Below are 24,334 nucleotides of genomic sequence, written 5' to 3' on the forward strand. Positions count from 1 at the left end.
AACCTTGCAATGTCCTTAATAATAATCTACAAACATAGGATCCAGAAGAGCACTTTAAAGAATGCATATCATTTATATATATTTAAGAAAACTGAGCTATGTACATGTGTGAAGACTCAAATAATCCTCTATCCTATGTTTTCTGTGGTTAAATTGAACGTCACACATTTTTTTTTTAATCTGGAGTGTGGTAAAGAGTTATCTGCCTCACAGAAATAGCCAAAACACAGATTACTGTATTTATTGGCGTAAAACACTCACTTTTTCACCATGAAAATCGGGTGCAAATAGCGTGTGCATGTTATAAGCCAATAGTTACATTTTAGCTGCCTCAGAGGGGACGGGGCGGGGGTGCAGGGCGAGCGCCGTCAAATTACAGCAGTGAGAATCTCCTGTTTACGTGACGGCCTCTGTAATAGGACGTCCTGTCTCCTGGGCTGCCATTGGACCACTGTTCTGTCTATCATAGGAGATTCTCACTGTATGTAATCTATATGAGCTCATCCTGCCCCCCTCCCTGTCCCCTCTAGGCTGCAGATGAGCATCATCAGGCTACACTGATGGCAATAGTGAGGCTGCTGCATTGATGGCAATGGTGAGGCTGCACTGATGTGGACTGATGAGGCTGCATTGATGGCAATGGTGAGGCTGCAGATGGGCAATGACCCTTATTTTGCTTCAAAGTTTCTTATTTAAAAAAAAAAAAATTACTGAAACTTCTCTCTTAAAACGAATGTGCATGTTATACACCTGTGCGTGTTATGCACCGATAAATACGGTAAATACTCTTTGTTTTCCCACAAAAGTGATTTATCTGATCCATCCATTTTCTTGTTGCTGCACACCAAGTAGACTTTCCATAGCAATATATGTAGATATTATTCTGCTGGAAGCAGCTTGCTTGGCTATCTGGCAGACTGTTGTCATTTTCATGGATAGGAGTAAAGATGATGAGAGATACTGCATTCCTACTCTATCCAAAGGCAAACATTTTGGGTGGAGTTCTTCTTTAAATAAACACATAAAACAGGTATATGAATATTTAGCTATGTGTACCATTTATTAATAAACATGACCCAAACGTTTTTCTACTATACATCAAACATTGTACTATTATGTGTTCTTTACAAACTGTAAAGATTAATACTGTGAGATTACCAAGCTATCACAGCATGGTCTATATATAAATATATTCCTTGGAAATTCCAGTCTCTCTTCAGTCAGCCTAACAAGATTGAAAGCCAGAGACAATGCCCGGAGAGGGGAACATGTATTGGTCAGAGCACAGCCAAGTCTGAATTTCAATATCCCATTGTCTTGCCAACTCTGATAAGTGTCTTCCTGTATCGGGAAAGGTGGGTAAACTTCAGGTACTGATGCTCAGAGCATGCCATCTTTTTACCAGTTCTTTGGGTTTATTAAGCATTTCATTCCAGTGCTCCAGCTCTCGACCTCTTGTGTACATGTATGGTCCAACGACAACACGGCCCAGCAAAATAGTCTCTAAATAACACAGAAGGCATATTAAATGATTGTCAGTTTGTCATTACTACTATACTGACTATAAATAAATAATTTCTTTATACACCTCATTATTTACTGAAGCAGTACTAAGACCAGTAATGGTTTGTTGTAATCCATAGGGATTAAACAGATTTCAAATAAATTTACAAATATTTACTGCAATTTGGAAGCTGTTCATCTAAAACAATATACCTTAAAGTATATATATGCCCTGTAAAACAATCCACTCAGTTTAAAATAGAAAAGGCAACAAAAAGTTGTGTATACTGTAACAGAGCGAGATCCTGTCACTGAAAAGGGAGGAGACTATGAAACAGGATTCACATTAAAGCCCCATACACACTATCAGATTTTCTGCTGATTTTTTTCATTCAGATTTACCAAAACCATATAATATGAGGTTAGGGGTTTTAATTTGTATGCAATCAGGCAGGCCCTTGCGCTACATAGTTTTAGTGAATCTGAAGACAAAAATCTGCAGAAAATCTGATAGTGTGTATGGGGCTTAGTAATGTGAGGTTCTGGACTATCTTTTCTGTGCAGGGAAAGCTGTGTTTTTGGGTTTTCTCCGGATTCCCTGGTTCTGGACTGGAATTTTCAATTCTGTGTCTGGATTTTACCAAGTGCCTGTAGCCTGTCATGAGTACACAGGTGTGCAGGGTTGTTACAGTGCCTTGAAAAAGTATTCATACCCCCATGCAGGGCTGGACTTACTATTGGGCTTGACTGGGCTCAAGCCCATGGGCCCCACCCAATAGGGGGCCCCACGGACCCCGCCGAGATACATAGCCGAGTGTGCCCGGCTCCACTCACAGTCACGCCCAGTTCCACCCTATGATGGACATAGCACAGGGACTGGGCGAGACTGTGAGCCAAGTCAAGTACACTCGGCTACTCTCGGCTCTGCTCGAGACTGCGAGAGGACCCGAGAGCCGCCGAGATAGACAGGACTCTGTATTTCGGCGGCGCCATTTTTAAACTTCAAGACTGCAATGACAAGGCTGAAATGACACTGGCCAAGGATGCAGATGGATGGGCAAGGCTGCAGATGGACACTGATAAGGCTGCATTGATGGGCATTTAAATGTAAGTTTTTTTCCTTAAACTTCCCTCATAAAAGTTTTTTTCCTTAAAACTCGCTCCTAAACTTGGGGCGCGTCTTATACGCCTATAAATACAGTAATGTATAGAAGGTAGGGCCCAAAAGTGACTCAAGCCCAGGGGCCTCCACCACCCTAAGTCCTGCCCTGCCCCCATGACATTTTCCACATGTTGTCATGTTAGAACCATAAATTCTATTGGGATTTTATGTGCTAGATCAACACAAAGTGGCACATAATTGTGAAGTAGAAGGAAAATTATAAATGGTTTTCAAAATGTTTTACAAATAAAATATGTGAAAAGTGTGATGTGCATTTGTATTCAGCCCCCTTTACTCTGACACTACTAACTAAAGTTTAGTGGAACCAATTTCCTTCAGAAGTCACTTAATTAGTAACTAGAGTCCACCTGTGTGTAATTTAATCTCAGTATACACACATCTGTTCTGTGAAGCCCTCAGAGGTTTGTTAACCTTAGTGAACAAACAGCATCACGAAGGCCAAGGAACACACCAGACAGCTCAGGGATAAAGTTCTGGAGAAGTTTAAAGCAGGCTTGGGTTTTACAAAAATATCCCAAGCTTTGAATATCTCACAGAGCACTGTTCAATCCATCAAACAAAAATGGAACGAGTATGGCACAACTGCAAACCTACCAAGACATGGCTGACACCTAAACTGACAGGCCGGGCAAGGAGAGCATTCATTAGAGAAGCAGCCCAAAGGCCATGGAGCTGCAGAGATCCACAGTTCAGGTGGGAGAATTTGTCCACAGGACAACTATTGGTCGTGCACTCCACAAATCTGGCCTGTATGGGGGAGTGGCAAGAAGAAAGCCATTGTTGAAAGAAATCCATAAGAAGTCCTGTTTGCAGTTTGCAAGAAGCATTGTGGGGGGACACAGCAAATATGTGGAAGAAGGTCCCCTGGTCAGATGAGATGAAAATTGAACTTTTTGGCCTAAAAGCAAAAGTATATGTGTGGTGGAAAACTAACACTGCACATCATCCTGAACAAACCATCCCCACTGTGAAACATGGTGGTGGCAGCATCATGTTGTGGATATACATTTCTTCAGCACGGAGATTGCGTTGGCTTCATCTGTTGGGGCTTTACGTATATCGAATAAGTCTTTGGTTTATTTTGGCCCCTATTTGATACCTATAGATTATCTACGGTGTCTGTAGTAGATTTAATAATATTAGCTTTACCTGCTATATAAGAGATGGAGCTTATATTAGACTTATATGAGACTTATTTGAGACATCCCTATGGTAGTTTGAAACAAGTTCTGCATTAAAACTAGGAGTAGTGTCTTAGCTGGCTACTGATCAGTGTCAGTATTGATATAATCATATAATTTATAAAAAAAGGCTTAATAATATTTTTAGAGAGTAATCAATGTCCTTCTGTCTAGACACAAATCTGTGATACAAGGGTTTTGTTGTTTATAGATGTTTGGACAAATAAGAAATTATAAGAAATCCGGTATCAGTTTAGATTTTTATTTTTACAGGTTAAACTTTTTCCAGCATCGGTTCTTAATTTTTGCCTTACCTAAGATGGCGTCTCATGTGGTTTCCCCTACATAAGATGGTGTCTTAAAGTCAGCCACTTATGATTGAGAATGAGGCTTGTTTTTTTTTTTATATGAAGCGGTGCATCAGTACGCTGCCTGTGCCCCATGACGATGTCAAACCTGTGACGAAACGCATTGGCAGGAGCTACGCACTGACGTTACCGCACGCTACATCTCGTTGTTTGTAACACGGGCATGTGTATTGCAGCCAGCCGGCCACATATTTTATCTGTTTTAGCTTTATTGACACATTTTTGACAATGTTGTTTTAAAAAAAATTTACAATTAAAGTACGCAGCGGGTTTTACCTATGGTCATCTCAATATTTTTTCTTTGAACCACAATTGCACCAACATCCATTGTATTGCAACAAGTTTCCAGTGGATGATTTGCAACAAGCATCCAGCGGAGGATTCATGCTGTCTTATGCCCCATACACACGGTCGGACATTCCAACCACAAAATCCATCTGATTTTTTTCAGTGGATTTTGGCCAAACTTGTGTTGCATACACACGATCGCACAAGGTGACGTCAAACACGTATGCAGGACTATAAACGGGCCAGAGCCAATAGCTTTCATCTCTTAGTTTATTCTGAGCATGCGTGGCACTTTGTCCGTCAGAATTGTCTACACACAATCGGAATTTGTTGCCGGAAAAGTTTAGATCGTGCTCTCAAATTTTGTGTGTCGGAAAATCCAACGGAAAAAGTCAGATGGAGCCCACACACGGTCGGATTTTCCGACAACATGATCCGACAACACATTTTCCATCGGAAAATCCGACCGTGTGTATAAGGGATTACACTCTGACCAGAGGACCCCTCATAGATGTGAGGATCAACCCAATTGAGGAAATGGTCCTGGCTGGGTGTTAGCAACAGGCATAATCTGTCTGTGCAGCTGGTAAGTGCACACTTCTTTGCCCTTGTACACACGGTCGGAGATTCCGACAACCAAATCCGTCGGTTTTTGTCCGTCGGACAAAATCCGACGGATCTTGTCCGAAACTGTTGCATACACACGGTCGGACAAAGTTGTCGGAAAATCCGATCTTTCAGAATGTAATGACGTAATTTCGTTACGATGGGACTACGTTCAGCCTAGTAGCCAATAGCTTTGATGTAGGAATTTGATCTGAGCATGCGTGGCACTTTTTCCGATCGGAATTTTCTACACATGATCGGAGTATGTCAGATCGGAGCATTTTGTCGGAAAATATTTCCGGCAAGTTGGAAAAGTTGGTCCGACGGATATTCTGACGGAAACAGTCCGATGCAGACCACACAGTCGGAAAATATCCGACAAAACGCTCCGATCGGACACATTCCGTCAGAATCTCCGGTCGTGTGTACAAGGGCTTATGGTGGTGGGTTTGTTAAGGAAAGTCACATTGTTTTCTGGATTTGATCAAAAGTTGACCTGTGCACCATTCAGTATTGGTTGCCTATTGGAACTTGATTGACTTTTTTTGTTTCTAATTTACACTGTCACCGAATACCTACAGAGTTCATCATATATTATTATATTTCAATTTGTGGGACTTATTACAATTTCATTCACTGAATATTTATTTATCACATTTTTGAGTTTTGAGCACAACTATTTTTGTTTTTTGTTTGTATTTGTGTGTATTCCACTTGGTGTTGCAGCTATATCTTTTTTTTTTTTAACCTTTTTTTGTTTTTGTCCAGTGCAGTTTTTTTCTTTTTTGGTTTAGGTGTATAAAGGTGGCTATACAATCTGATTGTACAATTTCCTTTAGATTTACCAAATTTGTATAATAGGAGGAAACACCTATCTAGCCAATCACTCTGTATCCAACCAGGCAGGCCCTTGCAATACATAGTTGATGGTAGATCTACAGGAGATTGTACAATCAGATTGTATAGTGTATGGCCACCTTTATACACCTAAAATTACTTGTTAACAACACACGTTTTGGCATGTGAAAAATATGAATGGCAAATGCTGCCAAACGCACAGTAAAAAACACGCAACCCACAAAACGCCAACATTTCCCATAAGCCACATATAGCACAGACCATTTAAATCAGCAGGCTGCCCTATGTGTGTCACAGGAAAAACGAGACACAAAATGTGCACTCTCACTATGCTAGATGTGAATGGTACCTGAAAGTGAAATTGGTGCGATAACACAAGAACACTGAGGCTCCATTACATCTGTGCATTTCCTTGCATTTCAGAAATGCACCGCACCAAAAATTGCAGTAAAAAACCCACCAAGCTCCACTTTAAAAAAAGTTCTGAAGCTTCTTTGGAGTGATTGCTGCGTGTTGGGCAGCACATTCAGGTGGATGGCTGCTCTATGTGTGATGAGTGATAATGGTCCAAAACACCTCTCCACCTCGCTAAAAAAATAAAAAAAATAAAGCGCATGTGTGAATGCGAGTTCCAGCTATGCAGAGATGTGAATGGGGCAGCTGAGTGTTTCTGTCCACTCCCTCCTATGTACTTGTATAAAGATGGCCATACACTATGCAATCTGATTGTATATTGTGTATTTAGTGAGAAGGGTGATATCTGATTGATTGCATTTGATTTAAAAAACATGCACCTGGGAGTAGGAGGGTGGAGGATGCAGGGTGTGTGCTAATGAGGTCAGCTGGTCAACTCCTTCCTGTGTCATGAGCTACAGTCTGTAAGGAAGTAAGATAGAAGCAATAGATATGTTTTGAATCATGGATGTAGGACAGCAAGGTACACGTCTATAGATTTTATGGTAACTTTGAAAATTTTGCAAAAAAACGACATGAATGCTATATAATGGCACATAGGGGAGCTGGAATTTATAAAAACAAAAAGGTGAACTTAGCCTTTAATAATACAGTGATGACAGTGATGGACATGCCTGTTATCTTAACATGCCCTCCTTCAACATCAGGCCCACAGCGGCAGCATGATCTTCTGTAACTATTATTGGATCATGGAGCACCAGGAACGGGCTCCATAGAGGCAAAAAACGTGCAACAAACTAGAATACATTGCTTCATTGCCAAAGAGAACATCATAGATTATGGTTTCATTGCCAATTAGCTATTTATATAAACTGTTAAAATTGCCACCTGTATTTTAAAAGAGAAGTATGGGGATTTTTTTTTATTTTTGAATCATATTTACCAAGGTGAGTGCAAAATTGTTCCCCGATGGCTCTAAGGCCGCGTACACACGGGCGGATTGTCTGTCCAACTTAGTCCGCTGAACCGTGTTTCAGCGGACAATCCGCTCGTGTGTGGGCTTCAGCGGACTTTTTCAGCGGACTGTCTGACGAACAAAGTCTTACGGAATTTCCGAAATTTTGTCCGTTCAAACTTGGTTTTGTCCGTCCAAACTTGGTTTCAGCGGACAGTCCGCTCGTGTGTAGGCAAGTTGGACGAACTAAGTATGGTGCATGCTCAGAAAGGATTTACACGGCCGAAGGTTGCATTGCAGTGTATAGGACGTCGTTTTTCTAGTCCCGTCGTACGTGCTGTACACATCATCGCGCACGCTTTCAGCGGACTGTCTGCTCATCGTGTGTGGTCAAGTCCGTTCATGCAAATTTTGAACGGACTGTCTGTCGGATTGTCGGACGAACTTAGTTGGCCAGACAATCCGCCCGTGTGTACGCGGCCTAAGGCTGCGAACTGAGTGATCAAACACCACAGATCGCTCAGTTCTCAGAGCTTGGTGAGCAGTGAGCTGGGGACTCTCAGTCACTGCTCTCATCTCTGCCCCCCCTCCCGTGCTCACTGGAGCACTGTGCTGTGGAGGGGGGGGCGGGAGTGGTTGGCTCAAGCTCTCATCTGCTCACTGAGATGATGAGCTGGGTGTCGGTCCAGGCATGTTGGCGGGTCCCAACCATATTGTCGTGATCTTACCCCAGCCTGGACTGGCTCTGTGACGTCAGCCGATAGCAGGCTTTAGTCCGCTGTCTGCTGAAAAGGGTCAAGGGAGTGCTGAACGAGCTGCACTTCTGTGATCCACAGGAGAGGTAAAACCAAATGAGATTTGGCTATACTTTTCCTTTAAATTCACTAATTGGTAGGCCTTTATTTATTAGGTTTAGGAGATTTAAGCTAGATTACTTACTCTTCCTGCTTAAAGGAAAGCATTTTTCTTTTTGAAAGATCTGGGAATGAACACCTTCCATTTTCAAAGATTTTTTGCATTAGAAAGGCTTTGCCTTTTATTTCTTGAGGCCTATATACATACAATTTTTGAATTATCTTCTCTAGGGCTCTTGGGTCAATATACTTTAAGATCCTCTTGTTCACTTATAAGGCTCTTCATGGCTTGGAACCCCATTATCTGTCTGAGTCTGAACCTTTATCCTTCACTCCTCAACCCCCCCCCCCAATAACCTTCACTCCTCAAATTCAGGTCTTCTATGTGTTCCCCTTCCAAAGAAGATCAGAGAGTTATCTTCTCTAAACGCATTCAAATCAAATCTAAAAACTTTTTCCTTTGGACAGGCTTTCACGTAATTTTTCAATTTTTCCCCTTTGTTTTATCCTAGATTCCTGTGTATATCTTGTGTTTCCTTTGTATGCCAGTTCTCATAGTAGAAAAAAAAAAATGACAGCAATTCAGAGAACCCTCTTCGTCCGACCTCCTTTGAGCAAAGGTGTCACAGTGACCTCCACTCACTACTATCCCTGATTGTTGCTTATTTGCTGACAACTTCCTTCTTATACACAACAGTGATTCTCTGATAATGGTTCAGATCTTACTGAGGAGGATTGGTCTCATATTTGTATCAACAATAAATCTAGCTAATGTGGGCGGCACAGTGGTGTAGTGGTTAGCACTCTCACCTAGCAGTAAAAAGGGTCATTGGTTCAAATCCCAACCACGACACTACCTGCCTGGAGTTTGCATGTTCTCCCTGTGCCTGCGTGGGTTTCCTCCGGGTACTCCGGTTTCCTCTTACACTCCAAAGACATGCAGGTAGGTTAATTGGCTTCTGTCCAAAATTGACCCTAGTATATGAATGGGGACTTTAGATTGTGGGCTCCTTGAGGGTAGGGACCAATGTGAGTGTGTAATGTACAGGGATAGGGATAGACACTCACTCAGGTTGAACTGGATGGACTGGTGTCTTTATTCAACCTTACTAACTATGAAACTATGAAACTATAATGAGATAGAAACTAAAACCAATTATAAAGTTCCCACACATTGGTACAGGGTAAGTGTTGGAATCTAACACTGTGTACCCAGTTACACACCCCTTTGTTTTCAGCGATGTGGACATTGGGGGACTTTCTATCATATGTAGTGGATGGTCCTATGGTTCAGCAGTTCAGCCACAGGTGTTCTGTATACTGACCACATTTTTCAGCACTAGGATCTCCCCATAACCCAAATATTCACTCTTAGATATGAGACCGCTTGGCCTTTTTAAAGTATGGTTCTATTTAATGACCCATATTCTCACAGCTGCCAAGTAAACTATTAGGTAAGGCATGGAAAGCATCCACTGCTGAAACCAAGTCTTTAGTTACTCAGGTCATAAGAAATTAGAAAAGTGAATATAGGATTTCTGACCAAATGGTCAAATACTTGGCAACATGTTACCCCTGGTCCACACACTTTCTTAGTCCTACACATGATACAATTCTTTTAGGCCTGTAGGCATTGGAGCAGATTTAGTGGCTTCTCTCTGTGCCTCTCTTTCCCTGTCTCTCCCTCTTCTTTTGTTGCTTCTTTCTCCACCCAGATTGTTGTATATCCACCCCTTCCACTTTTTATTAGAGGCTGTGACATGCTCTGGTGCAGGGGAATCAAACCACCTGCTGTAGCTGAATCAGCTAAGCTGGTTGTTTGGAATCATTTGTTGCATTAACATTGACAGATCTCTTTGTACCTTTCTGAGTAGATTTACTTTTAAACTTATATAAACATATGTGTAAGATTTTAACTTTGATAGATTTGTCTCTTGCTGAGATCACGAGTGTGAGGTATTGTGAAATGCTATCATCCCATTCATCTTCCACAAGCTCAGGAATATCAGCTCTCCATTTGTAAGGTAGTTGAGAAAGCTTCAGGGTGTCTAAGTCCTTGAGGTATAGGTATAGGAATGAGAGTGGTTTAGGGAGGTCAGGCTGCAGTAAACACAATTCCAATGGGTTAAAGCCAGATTGGATGGGAATTGAGATCAGGTAGTGTTACTGAACTGTAAGTATCTAAAAGACATCCTCTTGGGGAAGTTAAAATTAGATTTATTGTATTAATGTTGGCAAGGGTATCCATTGAGAGGGAATTTTGTAGTATGGTTATTCCCAGTCACTAATCCAAATCTGGGCATATGGTGTTGTATTAAAATAGAAGAAGGTTGGATTTTTTCCGCAAGGCATAAACTAATATTATTGACTAATAACCAAGCCTTCAGCTAGGTCTTTATAGGACAGAGAAGATGGGGATGGGGGCATAGGCCCTTATAGAATACCCTTTTCAATTTTGTGAAGAGAGTGTATACCTAGTACATCAGTATCAAGGTTAACTGCAGAGTTATTTGGAGCTAGGATAAGCTTTGTTAGCACATGAGAGATTCTATACATGTATTTGTTGCATTTATGCACATAAGCTTTATTACACTAAAAATGTATCAAAAAGCTACTGAACCATAAAATAACAGAAATTCTGCTTATGATGCCACTAAAATTTAGTATTGAAGCTAGATTTTTTTAGTGATATCTGTTACCTCTCATATAGACACATTGAGAGCATAGTACTTCCCATATGTTTTGCCCAGCAAGCAAAACTCCTCCCAATGTCAAGTGACTACATCGTGTTACCAAATTCTGCAGCAATCTTTTTTTATATTACAAGAGATAAAAAAGATAAATATATAACAGCATATATATAATATAATCCACAGCAGTGCCCTTAAATGTGTCTAAAAAAGACACCCGCTGTGACTAAGTCAGAAATGATGAAATGCGCCGGGGCGTGGCTACTTGGCCACTGTATGTTGAAGCTGGGATACTGTTCTGATGTCTAAAAGGCTGATCTTAACTGTATTTGATGTACCTGCAATATATATTTTAAATACATCTATTTCTCAAATGATTTTACACTCTTGGAGGATCCATATTTTCTGCATGTGGAGTCAAACCAGGCATGTGAACAGAGTGTGACGGTTTACAGCAGCTGTTCAATATAATCTTTGAGCTTGTTTGCCAAAAACGAGAGTGAATGGCAACATCATCTGGCGAGCTTGTTTATTTTTTCTTTTTTTTTTAAGTATTTGTTTATTGATTTTTGATATAAAGTTTTGGACAGGCATTTCACAAAAGGTACATCTTGTATACATTGAGCATTATATAACCAGTAGCCAAACATGGCCAACTTATAACACATTAATAACTTTGCCCCCCGGTTTCAGAAACTTGATAGAATGGCTTATGAAGATTTCCATGTGGACCACGTATTGCCCAAAACCAGTACGTTATAGTGCCATAAACGGTAAAAGACATTCATTCTCCATTTACACACACCAACATGCAACCACCATTCAGACCTCACCATCCCCTCCCGGTCAGATTGAAGGGTCTTGGATCCATCAACAGGACGCCCGACAACCTAGTGAAAAAATTACCTAAACATAAAAGTTACCCACTATTGTTGGGAGAGTGGAGTGTCACTCCAAAAGGAATCAGCAATATCAAGCCAGGGTTGCCAGACCTTGAAGAACTTTTTTGGACAGGCCCTACCATTATATACGGGTACAACTTTATTCACCATGTGATGTAAAATGTTTGTATATCCGGGGCAAAGGCATTCTTCCATTGCAACAAAATGAATTCCTTGGCATTAAATAATAATATACGTACAAGAGTACGAGCATGATTTCTGTGTATAAAGTCATTTAACACATCCAATAGTTCAACTTCAGAAGTGTGAGGTACTGGTAAGTGGTAAATGTAAGGTGCTGTCAAAAAAAGAAAATAAGTCCTTCCAATATGACAACAGAGCAGGACAGGACTAAAACAAATGCAAGAACTCTGTGTCTGTACATCCCACATCTGACCCACATCTGGAACAGGATGCAGCAGAGTCAAACCCCATTCAGGCCAACCTGGCAGGAGTGTAATGCAACTGGTGTATGAATTTAAACTGTATATACTGATCATTGGATCCAATAAGGTCCTGAAAGCAGATTTCTGGGGCCACCCCTCCTCAGACAGCCCAGGAATCACAACCTCCCATTTCCATTGAATCAGTTGGAAGGGGTTGACTCTGGCCGACTGGAGGCAAAAGTAAACAGTCGTAACTAGTTTCTCAATATCTGGATATGACAGCATCACCTCTAGTGGTGATTCAGAGAGCTCCTGGGTTAAATCCGCAAACTGTGCCCGACTGGTATAACGCAACAAAAGATATTTGAAAAATTATTTATTAGTCACTCCACACCAAGCCTTCAACTCCTTGAAGGAAGCAAATATGTTGTTAACACAAATGTGGGAGTCATGGGTGACACCAAGTCGTGTCCACCACAGGGAGTACAGGTGGCCCAGGATCTCTGAGAAACTGGGATTGTGCCACAGGGGGGCATTAGGAGACACCCCGCCCGAATTTGTTATCACCTTATTACCCTTATGCCAGCCAGCTAACATCTATCGGAGAGATGCGAGAGCAGCATTTGGGCATAGACCTGTGTAGTGCATTTACGTGTGAGGTCCTAGAGCCAAATAGTGCAGTCAATAGAGCAGTGGAGCAAGACGAGGAGGACTCTGGGAACCAGTCATAGACATAGGTAAGTTGTGACACTAGAAAATACTGTAGATTCGTAAATTTGGGCAGGCCAATCCACCATCAGATTTAGCAGCTTGGAGAGATGCTCTTGCGATATGTGGGTGTTTTCCCTACCAGAGGAGGGTGGATGAGATCAAATGTATTTAAAAAAAAAATTTTAAACAAAAAACTGGGGATGCCCAGAAAACATATAAAAATGTGGGTACGTATATAATTTTAAAAATGTTCACACGGCCAATCAGATTGAGAGGCAAGGAGGTCCAGGTCCATAACCTTGTCTCCATGTGAGTTATAATTGGGGTTATATTAAGGGATTCAAACATGGATAGGTTCATATTAATATAAATCCCTAAATATTTAAAGGCGGGCTGAATGGTCAGTTTGTATTGACATAGATAGGTATAATCGAGGTTGGGGCCAATAGGAAACGCCACAGATTTCTCCCAGCCAACACATAGGCCAGAGCCCTCCCAAACTCCTTCACAACTCCCAGCAGTGAGACAAAGGACTGTTCTGAGCCATCTAAATATATTAAGGCATGGTCCCCATAGAGGGAGATCTTTGCAGACAGCTCCCAATAACAGATGCCCCCCACCGCTGCCGTCTGTTGCACCGCCAGAGCATGGGCCTCTATTGCCAGTGCAAACAGAATCAGCAAGAGCGGTCAGCCCTTGTTCCCCTCTGTATGGAAAAAAGATCATATATATCCTTATTAGTATATACCCTAGCCCTAGTGTTAGTGTAGAGCAGGCGGACCCACTTAATATATTGGGGGCTAAAGCCCATGCGGTGCATAGTTTCCCAAACAAAGGACCAGTTAACAGTATGAAAGGCTTTCAGCACATCCAATGATAACATCAGTCCACTTTTTTGGTCAGCAGTTGCCTGTGAATATGCAAATAAAGACGGAGAATATTGTCATATGTACTCTTTCCAGGCATGAACCCAGTCTGGTCCTGGTGGGCAAGGTGAAGAATAACCTTTTTTAGCCTTGTAGCTAAGATTTTAGCCAGCACTATAAAAATCACAATTTAGTAGTGAAATTGGACGGTAGGACCCACATAACAGTTTATTTTTCTCAGGTTTGGGCAACACTACAATCAGGGCTTCACACATGGATGCGGGAGGCTTGCCATCCTCTAAGGCCTGTCCGAACAGAGAATGTAGTTTCTGTGCTAGGTCTTCTGCATAGTTCTTGTACCATTCACCAGGTAAACTGTCCAACTATGGAGTCAGAGGTTTATCCAAAATACGTTTGTGAGAGTCCACCAATTTGGGGGAATTGGATGGATTCAAAGAACCCCACCGACTCAAGTTCGGTTGGGGGGTGGGTCTGAATATAGGCATTCATATAAGGACTTGAATGTCTGGTTTATGGTCATAGGATTTGTGAATTCCATGCGAGAAAGATAGACCAGCATCTTACCATTTTTCCCACTATGCTTGTGTAACCCAGCCGACAGATAGAGTTGTAATTTCTGAGTTGTGTCCACCCTATGGAGATCCAGTGCCTTATGTGTCCCCACCAAGACACCATGGGAGTCCGGAGTGGGGAGTGCAGTATATTAGGCCCTAGCTGTCTCTAAGGAGGACCCCCGGGCCCGAAGGGTAGCCTGAGTAGATTTCCTATGCTTGACAATATTGGCGATATAGGCGTCATGCACAGTTGCCTTAAAGGCGTCCCATGTGGGGGCTGAGGAGGAAGACCCGGCATTGTCCCTCCATGTGAGACATGTCCTGCCGGATGGATTCCTGAAATTTGGGGGTCAATATCCATAGGGGACTGAGCTTCCACAGCCGAAAAGAGGGCCTATGTCCTAATAGTAATTCTACACACAGAGCAGAATGGTTAGATATCGTCTGAACTAAATAAGAAACTGTCTGGATATAGGGGACTAGATCCGGCATAGTCCAGCCTGGAAAGAGTACAGTACATTAGAGATTGGCATGAGTAATCCCTGACATTTGGAACTTTTTTGTCGCCATAGGTTGACATAACCAAAGGAAGCACACCACTGACCAAACAGCCTAGATTCATAATGGAGAGACTTTAATCGGTGAGCTTGTTTCTTAATGGAAGTTGATCTCCCATTCATCACTGTGGTAGAGGAACTGGTGTCATTATATTGTTTTTGCACTCTTCATCTTTTTGGTGTGGATTCACAAGACTTTCTCATTATTTATATAAATAAATATATATATATATATATATATATATATATATATATATATAACATTTTTTTCAGTATATTTTATACAGTATATATATATATATATATATATATATATATATATATATATATTCATTAAGGATTTTTTGTGACACATTTGAGAGCGCTACTGTGGATTATATTATATATTTATTTATGTATTTATTTATTTCAGGTACTTATATAGCTCCGTCAATTTACGCGGCGCTTTACATATATATTGTACATTCACATCAGTCCCTACCCTCAAGGAGCTTATATATATACACTGTTATATATTTATGTTTCTTTATCTATTGTTATGCTTATGTTATTTAACCACTTACAGACCGGACCATTTTGCTGGTCAAAGACCAGACCACTTTTTGCGATTCGGCACTGCGTCGCTTTAACTGACAATTGCGCGGTCGTGCGACGTGGCTCCCAAACAAAATTGACGTCCTTTTTTTCCCACAAATAGAGCTTTCTTTTGGTGGTATTTAATCACCTCTGCGGTTTTTTTTTTGCGCTATAAACAAAAATAGAGTGACATTTTTGAGAAAAAAAACGCATTATTTTTTACTTTTTGTTATAATAAATATCCCCCAAAAATATATAAAAAAATATTTTTCCCCTCAGTTTAGGCCGATACGTATTCTTCTACATATTTTTGGTAAAAAAATCGCAATAAGCACTTATTGATTGGTTTGCACAAAAGTTATAGCGTTTACAAAATAGGGATAGTTTTATGCCATTTTTATTAATAATTTTTTATTCTTTTTTTTTACTAGTAATGGCGGCGATCAGTGATTTTTATTGTGATTGCGACATTATGGCAGACACATCGGACATTTTTGACACATTTTTGGGACCATTGTCAGTTATACAGCAATCATTGCTATATAAATGCAGTGATTCCTGTGTAAATGACACTGGCAGTGAAGGGGTTAACCAGTGAGTGGCAGTGTAGGGGTTAAGTGTTCCTAGGGATGTGTTACTAACTGTGGGGGGTTGGGCTTTCATTTAGTGAACACTGATCTCTGCTCCAATCACATGGAGCAGAGATCAGCGTCACTAGTTGCTAGGCAGAATGGAGAAATGCTGTTTACAACGGCACTTCTCCATTCAGCTGTCCCGTGAGACGATCGCGGGTATGCCTGCAGCGATCGAGTCCGCGGGACCCGCGACCGAACTCACGGGGGTTCCGACCGACACGCGAGCGGCAGGGCAGCATTGAAGATTGGACATACCTGTACGCCAAGATGCCTGCCCGTGCCATTCTGCCGACGTACATCGGCGTGCACTGGTCGCGAACCGGTTAAGTAACAGCACTACTATTGGGTATTTTTGCATTCTAAAGTGCATTGCTTTTGTTTTTACAAATCTTTTTTAGATGGCATCTTTCCAAATAGTATGCAGACCAGCAGGATCTGTGACCCAGGGACTCATCTGTGTTATATTTGCGTAGCAATATGAACTACAATCATGAAGAACCGTACCTTCCAGTATTTCAAACCATTGTGTGCCCCTCTAGTGATCAGTGTATCAGATGACATCAAATTTTTGTGCCAAACTAAAGGATTGGGATGAATAATCCCCGTAAGAGAATTGCTTTGCACGATTATGTGCCAGGATTACATATCTCAGAGATCTTTGCTTCCATCGTGAGATTGCTGGGAGTAGCTATAAAAGAAGCAAAAGCCCACACAGAGCTCTCTTTCTCTCTGTACAACAGGGAGAGAGAGGTCGTGGCCTAACACGTGGAGTATCACCTTCCAACCCGTAACCTGAGAGGCCTAGCTCTGCCGTTTGCTGTCGGACAGCCTTCCAGCACCAATCTGGTCGCCTGCCATTCAGTGAGTGTCAAGCTTCACATTGGGAGATCGAGACAGTGCATCTGCTGCATGTGTGTCGCTACATGAGTTCCTGTTCGGAAGACATCGGGGCAGTCTGGTTGTTGGTGAGAGGGAAAATCGCTCAACCCTTATCCATTCTTTGTCACAGTTACATTGAGACATTTTGCACAGACATCTCTACTCCAGGAATGCTTTGCTGAATTTATCTGAATACTGTGCTTAGACATCTTTAACCTTCCTCACTACAAGAAAGCTACTGTTTCCCCACTAAACCTAATCAGATTACAGTTAACAAGCTCCTACATGCAAGTGAAGAACATCAGATCTGCAACGTGGACTTTATTGCCATTACTAATAGAAAGGCTCACATACTATTATTTCTAGATCTGCTCTGCCTTCTTAGGATAGCATTATAGGCTGGCTAGGTCCCTTCTCTTACAGAGTGTCAGTATAACCAGTTAGCTAAAATATCCATCTAGGGGGAAACATTATTTCCCAAGGAAGTGTGTACATTGTATTGTCATTGTTAATATGTGTCTTGTCCATTTCAGGGGAATTCCTTTGCTGAGTTGGCGCTGTCGCCTAGAACTCATCAGATCTATTACCTCCTCTTTGTGATAACGTTCCCCTTTATTGGTTCAACTAAAATATTCATAGAACCTAAGTACACAGAGTTGTACTCAATAGTGATACAAGGATGTCTGAACCCAGATTGTCAGGTGGGTTGGACTGTTCAACAGGTCTTGGCCATGCAGATGAGCAGGTAATTCTAAGCAGTCCTCTAGGGGGTCATGCTACATTTGAGGGCTCGTCTGGGATGCTATCTGCAGCTGGCTCTAGCCATCGTAGATTGGAGCTGCAATCTGTGCGGGAGGCCATCTCAATGACTGCAGTTGCGTGGGATAGAAGTTGTGAGGCCACAACAGAGAAAAGCACCATTCTGGAGATCTCTGGAAATGAGCTCAGTGAGAGAGAGATTAGAAGGTGGCTGAGAGCTCTGACACCAGGACACCGGGTCTACCTGGTGGAAACTGAAGCCTCAGAGGAGTTGAATCACATCAGGGCACTGATAGAATGGTAGTAAGAGGTGCCAGTGTGCCTTTGAAAGGAAGAGGTTCTTCAGACTGAAGACGTGACTGCAAGGGTGTTCCCACTCAAAATGGAGAGAGAACAGACCGAGAAGCAGCCCGCTGCAAAAATTCACACCAAGGGTCCTGTACTGGTGGGAGTCGACTCGTAAGGAGCCAGTGCTCCCCTCTTGTTCTTTACGGATATGAGTCGATTAGTCGATAGCTTTGTGAAGAATGGATCTGGGAATGCTAGCCAGACTTATCGAAGATTTCAATTTTTCTCAGGGCAATTATCGACCCCTGTGGGAGAAGACTAGTTTGAAACATGGGTGAGCCAGGCTCTACAGGCCATGGAAGAGTGGAGTGTCCTGGAGGCTGCAAAACAACAACGGCTTAGTGAGAGCCTTCCAGGCTCAGTGGCTGAAGTGGTCCGTAACCTGATGATAGGCAAGAGGGTTTGAATTGCTATGGACTACATAGATGCCTTGTATGCTGTTTTTGGAATGGTTGAAAATACTGCTGACTTGCTGTATAAATTCAACCACACTCACCAACAGAGGGGAGAGAGTCCATCTAAATAAATCTCCCGAGTAGACAGGATGCTGCATCAAATTATCCTCAAGAAGGGAATTGACCCTAAAGATGTTGATCAGGCCCATCTGGACCGGGTTCTGCATGGGGCCCAACCCAATAATCCTATCGCACTGAAGTTATTGCTGAAGAGAACTCAGGTGGTACTCACCTATCTTGAATTGATAAGAGAGGTAAGAGAGGAAGAGGCTCTGTTGGAAGAAAAGAGTAAACAATCAAGAGAATTGAACTCTGCTGCTGGGAACAAAGAGAAAGTGGTGACCCAAGCTGTCCATGCAGAAATTACCTGATGAGGATAGTGGAACTGAGTCTAAACCGAAGGTAACGGCCCTCACTGACATGCATAAACCAGTAGCAGAACTCGGGCCAACAGCACTGATGGCTCAGGTAGCTCAGGCTCAATCCCAAATGTATCATGCTCTGATGCGAGTGATGGAGACTCAAGCGAAGGTTTAGGAGCAAGGGACTCGTTCAAGTGAACAAAAACTGTACCCAGAGTGATAAAAGTGATGTTATAGATGTGGGGAGGTCGGACATTTCTGAGCTAAGTGCCCTAAATCCAGCATCAGCCTTCAACTACTCACCTAAGTCCTACAAGCCTTACAGAAATTGCTTTTCCCAAAGCCAGCGGGAAACTTTAAGGGATCTCAGTGAAAGAGCTAGTTGAGAGTCCCAAGGGAAAACTGTGCTCCAAAAGAAGAGAGGCAAAAAGAAAGTGGGACGTCCCTTCTAACACTTCGGTACCTAAGCAGTGGACTATAGAAAAAAAATCCTCAGAGAATGGAAGATGGGGACAGGAGATCAATGCACACCTTGTCAACCGAGTAGTTAAAACAACTCCACCACCTCCAAAGAGGCTGGCTAGGGCACAAACCATAGAGTCACCTGTAAGAAACCTACCCGAGAACTTAGTGGGGCTTCCCCCATAGTGTCGATACAGGTAGAGGGCATATATACACAAGCTTTGCTGGACACTGGAGCCCAGGTGACACTGCTTTATTGAGGCTTGTACCACAAGTACCTGAAGCATATCCCTTTGTGAAAACTCGAGGAGCTAGAGATTTGAGGCATCGGGACACACAATGCCCCTATGATGACTACATACCCATCAATATAACTTTCGACTCTGCTCTATCTGGAAAACGAGAGACTTTTGACACACTGGCCATCGTATGCCCCCAACCTCCCGGGGCTGGCCGAAATTCCTTATTGATAGGCACCAACACCAATTTGGTAAGGAGACTGCTCCCTTCTCTGGCCTTAGAAGGTGCTCCCATTGGGAAGATTCATCCTCAGTTGAGGCACGCATTTCAGAAGGTGAGAAAAGAAGGAACCTGTGGAAGGAGTGGGAAGATTGTGGCAGCTGGACACCCAAGAGAAGGTGCTGCAGCCTGAAGAAAGGGCCCGTCTAAAAGCCACAGTCAAGCTGTCCTGGGACCAGCTGGGTCCATACGTGGTGGTATACGTGGTGGTATAAGCTGATCCCACAGAAGAAGTTTGTGAAAGAATTGGTTCTGGAAAGTGTCCCCACTCTGGCCTTGCTAAGAAGGAGAGGGCGGATTCCTGTCAGTGTGATCACTACCCGATCAGACTAAAGCCTCGAATGGTGATCGGAAAAGTGAGTGCTGCCATCCTGGTAGCAGGGAATGACATAGCTCAAAAGGGAAATGGAGGAAGAAGCACTGACCACTGCCCAAATCTTCCTCCTTCAAGGGAAGAGAGGATTAAAGCTCAGATAGCTTGCGATGGGAGAAAATGATCTCCAAGAATGACTTTGATGTGAGCTGTGCCAAGAGCGCTCAACATCAAATTCGTCTGACTGAAGATAAGCCATTTCGAGAGAGGGCAAGTCCCCTTATGTGAGCTGGAGGATCTTCGAGAGAAACTGGCTGAGCTAAAGAAGTCAGGGGTCATTAAGGAGTTCAGGAGCCCTTATGCTTCTCCAGTTGTGGTAGTAAGGAAGAAGAATGGGTCCTATCGGATGTGTATTGATTACACATCCAATAGCATGAATCGAAGGACCATCCCATATCAATACATGACCCTTTGCTTAGAAGAAGCCCTACAATGCTTATCAGGGGCTGAATGGTTCAGTGTATTGGATCTAAAGAGCGGGTACTACCAGATCCCCATGCACCCAGAAGACAGAGAGAAGACAGCTTTTATTAGCCTGCTGGGGATTTTCTAGTTTGATTGAATGCCACAGGGATTAACTGGGGCCCTTGCCACTTTCCAGCGACTGATGGAGAGCACTGTGGGTGATATGAACTTGGTGGAATCATCATCGTGTTTGGCTGAACGTTAGAAGAGCACGAGGCCCAGTTGGAGAAGATTTTCCAGTGACTGCATGATGAGGGGTTGAAGCTGTCATTAGAGAGGTGCCAGTTCTACCAGATTTTATTCACATACCTAGGGCACGTGGTGTATGTCAAAAGTATAGCAAACAACCTTCAAAAGCTGGAGGTGGTCACTTCTTGGTCCCGCCCAACTACTGTCACCGAATTGAGGTTGTTCTTGGGCTTCTGCTCCTACTATAGAAGATTTGTGAAGAACTTCTCACAGATTGCTCGGCCACTGAATGAGCTGTAACAGAAGCAAATGGAAGGGGAACAGCAGAAAGCCCAGAGGGGAGGGCCCAGGAAGCCTCAGGACTCGGAGTCTATCCAGGAACAATGGATGGTGAAGTGTAAAAGGTCCTTTGAGCCATTGAAGGAAAGCCTGGTTGAAGCCCTTGTGTTGGCCTATGCTGATCCCTCTAAACCATATGAACTACATGTGGACACCAGCAGAGATAGTATAGGGGGGGGTATTGTACCGCGAAGTCCGAGGGGAGACTTCACCCAGTGGCTTAGATGAGTTGCAGCCTAACCCCACCTGAGAAGAACTATCCTGTGCACAAGTTGGAGTTATTGGCTCTCATGTGGGATGTAGTAGGTAAACGACGTGACTATCTGTAAGGGGCCACCTTTGTGGTGAAGACTGACAACAAGCCCCTGACTTATTTATTATCCACTGCCAAACTGGATGCCCCTGTTTTGAAATATCAATCAGGAGTGGGAAATAGAGATGCTGATGCTCTTTCCCGAAGGCCTCACTCCACCCAGAATGGTCAGAAGAGTTGGGTCCATTTACCTACATAGTTACATAGTAGGTAAGGTCAAAAAAAGACACAAGTCCATCAACCTATGTGTGTGATTATATGTCAGTATTATCTTGTATATCCCTGTATGTTGTAGTCGTTCAGGTGCTTATCTAATGCCCTGTACACACACGGTCTGACTTTCTGATAGAAAATGTGCGATCAGAACGTGTTGTCTGAAAATTCGATCGTGTGTGGGCTCCATCTGACCTTTTCCGTCGGAATTTCCGACACACAAAGTTTAAGAGCTGGATCTAAAATTTTCCGACAACAAAATCCGATTGTTTAAATTCCGATCGTGTGTAGACAATTCCGACGGATAAAGTGCCACGCATGCTCAGAATAAATTAGATGAAAGCTATTGGCTACTGGCCTATTTATTGTCCCGCCGTATGTGTTTTACGTAAAGTCCGACCGTGTGTACAGGGCATAATAGTTTCTTAAAACTATCAATGCCCCCAGCTGAGACCACTGCTCCATCTGACCTTTTCCGTCGGAATTTCCGACACACAAAGTTTAAGAGCTGGATCTAAAATTTTCCGACAACAAAATCCGATTGTTTAAATTCCGATCGTGTGTAGACAATTCCGACGGATAAAGTGCCACGCATGCTCAGAATAAATTAGATGAAAGCTATTGGCTACTGGCCTATTTATTGTCCCGCCGTATGTGTTTTACGTAAAGTCCGACCGTGTGTACAGGGCATAATAGTTTCTTAAAACTATCAATGCCCCCAGCTGAGACCACTGCCTGTGGAAGGAAATTCCACATCCTTGCCCCTCTTATAGTAAAGAACCCTCTACGTAGTTTAACCACTTCAGCCCCAGACCATTTGGCTGGCCAAAGACCAGAGCACTTTTTGCGACTCGGCACTGCATCGCTTTTTTGCGCTATAAACAAAAAAGGAGTGACAATTTTGAAAAAAAAGCAATATTTTTTACTTTTTGCTATAATAAATATCCCCCAAAAATTTATAAAAAAACTATTTTTTTCCTCAGTTTAGGCCGATACGTATTCTTCTACACATTTTTGGTAAAAACTAAAATCGCAACAAGCGTTTATTGATTGGTTTGCGCAAAAGTTATAGCAGCTACAAAATAAGGGATAGTTTACGGCATTTTTATTAATAATTTTTTTTTTGGCGGTGATCAGCGATTTTTATCGTGACTGTGACATTATGGCGGACACATCTGACTCGTTTGGTGCTATTTTGGGACCATTCACATTTATACAGCAATCAGTGCTATAAAAATGCATTAATTATTGTGTAAATGTGACCAGCAGTGAAGGGGTTAACCAGGAGGGGGTGCTGAATTGGTTAAGTGTGTCTTATGGATGTGTTCTAACTGTAGGGGGGATGGGCTACGTGTGTCACGACACTGATCACCGCTCCCGATCACAGGGAGCAGTGATCAATGTCCTGTCACTAGGAAAAATGGGGAAATGCTTGTTTACATCAGCATTTCTCCATTCCTCCTCTCCGTGAGATGATGGCGGGTATCCCCACAGACATCGAGTCCACGGGACGCGTAATCACACTCATGGAGCTTGCGGCGGGAGCACGCGCCCACAATGTCAAGTCTTAAAGGCGACGTACAGGTACGTTAATATGCCTGTCCATGCCATTCTGCCGACGTATATCGGCTAAACCGGTTAAACCTCTTTTCTTCTAAATTTAATGAGTGGTCACGTGTCTTGTTTAACTCCCTTCCACAAAAAAGTTTTATCCCTATTGTGGGGTCACCGGTATGGTATTTGTATATTGAAATCATATCCCCTCTTAAGCGTCTCTTCTCCAGGGAGAATAAGTTCAGTGTTTGCAACCTTTCTTCATAACTAATATCCTCCAGAGCCTTTATTAGCTTTTTTGCCCTTCTTTGTACTTGCTCCATTTCCAGTACATCCTTCCCGAGGACTGATGCCCAGAATTGGACAGCATACTCTAAGTGTGGCCTGACCAGAGTCTTGAAGAGCGGGGGAATTATCGTTTTATCTCTGGAATTAATCCCCTTTTTAATGCATGCCAATATTCTGTATACTTTGTTAGCAGCAGCTTGGCATTGCATGCATTGCTGAGCCTATCATCTACTAGGACCCCCCGGTCCTTTTCCATCCTAGATTCCCAGAGTTTCTCCCCCCCAGTGTATAGATTGCATTCATATTTTTGCCACCCAAATGCATTATTTTAAATTTTTCTACATTAAACCTAATTTGCCACCTAGTTTCCCACCCCATTAATTTGTTCAGATATGTTTGCAAGGTTTCCACATCCTGCCGAGAAGTTATTGCCCTAGTCAGTTTAGTATCATCCACAAATACAGAGATTGAACTGTTTACCCCATCCTCCAGGTCGTTTATGAGCAAAATAAATAGGACTGGTCCCAGCACAGAACTCTGGGGGACCCCACCACCCACCAAATTTCATAAACAAATTTCATAAATGACTCGAAAGGAGTACAGGCTGTGTGTGTCAGTGTCAGGGAGTGGAAGATAAACACAGAGGAGCCATAGGAGCTGAAGCAATGG

The 24,334-nt window shown here is 42.7% G+C and overlaps 1 protein-coding gene across 2 annotated transcripts in view; it reads right to left on the reverse strand.

Annotated features, from left to right (window-relative positions):
- Positions 1–1,033: 1,033 nt before the first annotated feature.
- LOC143930510 (synaptotagmin-15-like) overlaps positions 1,034–24,334 on the reverse strand; it is a 218,436-nt gene continuing 195,135 nt past the window's right edge. For both annotated transcript variants that reach the window (XM_077454866.1, XM_077454865.1), the window contains one exon: positions 1,034–1,503. In XM_077454866.1, coding sequence (XP_077310992.1) covers positions 1,367–1,503 — 137 coding nt within the window. In that variant the 3' untranslated portion in view covers positions 1,034–1,366. The remainder of the gene's footprint in view (positions 1,504–24,334) is intronic.

Source organism: Lithobates pipiens, unplaced genomic scaffold (assembly GCF_037356315.1).
Source record: "Lithobates pipiens isolate NorthernLeopardFrog02 unplaced genomic scaffold, aLitPip1_a1.2 Scaffold_25, whole genome shotgun sequence".
NCBI lineage: Eukaryota > Metazoa > Chordata > Amphibia > Anura > Ranidae > Lithobates > Lithobates pipiens.